The sequence below is a fragment of the Pseudoliparis swirei genome, chromosome 3 (assembly GCF_029220125.1).
Source record: "Pseudoliparis swirei isolate HS2019 ecotype Mariana Trench chromosome 3, NWPU_hadal_v1, whole genome shotgun sequence".
Lineage (NCBI taxonomy): Eukaryota > Metazoa > Chordata > Actinopteri > Perciformes > Liparidae > Pseudoliparis > Pseudoliparis swirei.
This window is the reverse complement of record NC_079390.1, coordinates 6,580,120-6,584,203: the sequence shown is the minus strand read 5'-3', so window position 1 is coordinate 6,584,203 and position 4,084 is coordinate 6,580,120. Positions and strand designations below refer to the sequence as shown.

The 4,084-nt window shown below is 42.9% G+C and overlaps 1 protein-coding gene across 1 annotated transcript; it reads left to right on the top strand.

Annotated features, from left to right (window-relative positions):
• Window positions 1-2,716: 2,716 nt before the first annotated feature.
• waif2 (Wnt-activated inhibitory factor 2) lies at window positions 2,717-3,784 on the top strand. The gene has a single exon (XM_056409772.1). The coding sequence runs from the start codon at window positions 2,717-2,719 to the stop codon at window positions 3,782-3,784; it is 1,068 nt and encodes a 355-aa protein (XP_056265747.1).
• The last annotated feature ends 300 nt before the right edge of the window (window positions 3,785-4,084 follow it).

Genomic DNA, 4,084 nt, shown 5'->3' with positions numbered 1-4,084 from the left:
TCCCCGGTGCCACGGCCACTATAATACAATACAAACAAGCACGAAGCCTGAATGTCTTCTACGGTTCGTGTTGTCCTTTAGGAATACTTTGACATTTTGAGAAATATTCTAATTTGCTTTCTTGTTGAGAGTTAGATTAGAAGATCAATATTACTCTCATATTGTTTCATTTCCTTTATGATGCAAGTAGCGTCATTGATTCAGTTATGATTCTGCACTCTAGTAGACTGTGCATACACCAGAGTGCTACAAGTATGTGGATACTCCTGTCCACATCATTATTTGAGACATTTTAATGATATAACATACACTCAGCTTTGTGACAGCAGAAGGCACAAACCATGGTCCTTAAAAAAAAGGTTTCCCCAGTTTAGTGTAGGTAAACATGGCCTGCATATAACACTGATCTCAACTTCATCCATTGCTTTTGGGAACAATTTAAACCGAGCGAGGTTATCGCTAAGCATCAGTTCCTTTACTTTACCAGTGCTACTGGTAACGGGGAAACATTCCAACAGCAGGGGTCCAATGTTTTTGAGAAATATCTGAAGCCAGAAGAGTGGAGGCTGTTGTAGCAGAAGATTGACGCTTGTGGTTTTTGAGAGAGATGAGACAGATTGTAAAGCCCTCTGAGGCAAATTTGTAATATGTGATTTTGGGTTATACAAAATAAACTGAATTGAATTAAATAGATTCGAAACAAACGCATATGTAATGTTTGTGGCGTCCATACTTACAGCTACATAGTATACCTGTCATGCGGATACAGCTGGGCCTATAGGCTAGTCTATAGGTCTAACCCATTGAAATAAACACAGCATGTATTGATCCAGATGATGTTCAACAACATTTGTTTTCCAAATACGAAAGTAACTAATACATTGCCGATGTTCCTCTTCTTTGCAGTTCAGGGAGATTTTGCCATACGCTTGTAGAAAATGAAAAAAAAGGCTTGCACTGAAATACAAGGCAGACAGATACACCTTCTTCTGTATCAGGACAGAACACACACGGCATGGTTTGAAGCTCTTTGTCTAGGTGTGTGCTCTCACTACTCAGTAAACACACACACACACACGAAGAAGGACTGAAAAAGAAGAACAGTCCCATAATCGTGCTCATTGTGATCACGACCACACATCAGTAGTGATTAATGGCAGCTTGCTGCTACATCACATCTGCTCCAATTAAGTAAACCCCAAATGGTTTCCTTTGAACTTGGTTCGTTAATAGGCCTTTGTGGTCAGGTCATCCTGAAAGTTATTCCTGTGCCTAATGTATAAATGAGACCACACGTGACAGAGAGAGTTGTGAACACCGTTGAGGTAGCCCTGAGTCTTTAAAAACAGTTTCCGCTTCATTATGTATTTTTCTTTCTTCGCTGTCCTGCTTTCACTGAGGAGTTTTCTTGGTCTGACACTTGGAGCTCTCCAGGGTGCTGAAATGTTCTTCTTTCCTGTCTTTGTCTGCATTTCTTTTTCTTGTTGTCATTTTAAAAGTAAGAAAAGAAACTACACAGCCTGCCATTTGTCTTCTTTCCACCCTTTCATCTATCCATTTGCAGGGTACTCCTTACATTGCCTCCTTGTGAGCACAACACGAGATTTCTTTTAGCCAAGTACTGTAATTCTCCGTGGAACTGTCCGTGGAGCTGAACCTCTAACTCTCTGTCTTACTCTGCCAGCCTTTCTTTCTATTTCTCTTTATTTCTTCCTCACCACTTAAATAATTTAATAAACGGATACATTATGTGCTTCCGGCTTATTAATGAGTTCTTAATTATGATGGTCGCTGACGGAATACAATAGTGTCACTATCATTTTAGTGGTATTGTGTGTCATGGTGCCTAAATATCCAAGTTTCAAGCTCCTCTTTTTGCTCAGTTAGAGTATAATTAATTTCATCTTTACTACGTATGGCTTCATGTACAACTCTGTGTTTCCGTCATCAGCAGAAGGAACATGACAGACCCAGCCCCCTTGTCAGCATCACATATCTCAGTGTTAGAAGTGGCTTATGTATTCAAGCATATTGATTTGTTTGCCAACTCCATGCTGTAGACATGGGGAGCATGACCAACTCTCCAAAAAACAGTTTTCTTTCTTTGGCAAAGGGATCCATCGAAAAGAAAAGACCAAGGCCCCCTCCCAACAGGCTCCAGTGCCTGCACATAAATGGAGGATTGTTTTTTATTTCCACTGTGAAAAACGACGTGACAATAACTCAGGAGAGTCTTCCGGCAACATAGTTGCAAGTGCAAATTAAAATAATCAGAATCAGAATCAGAAACATTTATTTGCTATGTGTGTTAAACACACAAAGAATTGGATTTGGCGGCTGGTGTGTACACATAAGACAGGCAAACAAAACAACAACAATCAAAAACAATCAACAGTCAACATATAAGATGAAATAAATCAAATAAATCTGTTCAGTGGGGGACATACATGTTTTTCTTTTTAACTTTTAGAGCAGTTCCGCATGATATCTGTATTACATGTCATTTAAAAAATAATAATAACTAGAATTAGGATGACTTGGGAGTCGAATACTTATATTGTGAGGTGCATCTCTCTCCTCCCCCTCCTCCTCACTCCCCAGCTTCCCCCCCCCCCCCTCTCCTCTCTCTCTCTCTCTCTCTCGACTTGACATGCCGGATAGTTGTCGGTCACCTTCTTTGCGAGACACATCGGCTCAGACCTGCTTCGAGACTTACATGAGGGAGAAAATGTGGATATTTTACAGTGCCGATAATTCAAAGTGTCTTTTTTCTATTTGGAACCAGTGGTATTGGTGTTACGCAGCAGTGGCGTGTGTGTTGTTGTCTCCTGTCAGGACGGATCACGCGTGCCCGTCGTCCTGCGTCTGTGCCAAAGACTCAGGGACAGTGACCTGCCGTGATGGGGAGGACACCGAGGTGCCGGGACACATACCGGAGTGGACGTCCACCTTGATACTCAAGGGGAGAAACATTTCAACTTTACAGCGTGGTGCGTTCATGAGCAACGGGACGGAGTTGCAAATGACGACACTCTCGTTGTCCGATAACGGGATAGAGGCTCTTGAACCTTACGCCTTCCTGGGACTCCCCCGATTGCATGTGCTGGATTTGAGCCACAACCAGCTAGAGTACATCTCATCCAGGGCTTTCCACGGGTTACTGGAGCTCCGCTCTCTTTACCTAAATCACTCCATTTTACCTGCGGCCACAGAACAGCTCTCAAATGCGCTCAACACCCAAAGTTTGCGCAACCTCCACAGACTGGAGTTAGCGGGTAACACGCTGAAGTCAATCCCCCTGCTGCGGTTTGATAATCTCCACACGTTAGTGCTGATCAATAACTCAATAGAGAGCATAGGAGGAGGAAATATATCCATGTTGTACCAGCAAAAGCGCATACGCGTTTACTTGGATTTAAACCCGTTTCGGTGCAACTGTGAACTGGAGGCGTTTTACTACTGGTTGAAGAACTCGTCCCAGTGCCCGGATGCAGGGCGTCTCCTGTGCAACGAGCCGGAGGCAAAGAGAGGGGTTCCCGTGGAGAAGCTCCGGGAAGAGGACATGGATTGTGTGAACGAGGACCTGGAGGCGGTCTCATACGTGTTCCTCGGTATAGTGTTGGCTCTGATCGGCGTGGTGTTTCTCATGGTGCTGTATCTCAACCGAAGAGGCATCAAACGGTGGCTCAACAACATCAGAGATGCGTGCCGGGACCAGATGGAGGTCTACCACTACCGGTACGAGCAGGACTCAGACCCGAGACTGGCCAACGTAGCTGTTTAACCTCCTAAAAAAAACATCCAGCCAATGCACGGGAGGCCACGTGTCCCGGGCAGTAGTAGTAGTAGTAGTAGCTTTCTTGTCAATTTCTTCACATGTTAAGACATACAAAGGAATCGATAGGACGTTTCCCACTCTCCCACGGTGAAACATATAAAAGTGCACAGGCACAACAGATAAGACAAGACATTTCCTAATATTAAGTAAACATAAAGATTCACGTATAGTTGTTATAAATACTATATATATATAAATACTATAAATACTATATATATATATAAATACTATAAATACGTAATACAA

What these genes read in the sequence shown, in the direction of transcription:
- waif2 (XM_056409772.1), top strand. Translation starts at nt 2,717, where the DNA reads ATGAGGGAGAAAATGTGGATATTTTACAGTGCCGATAATTCAAAGTGT.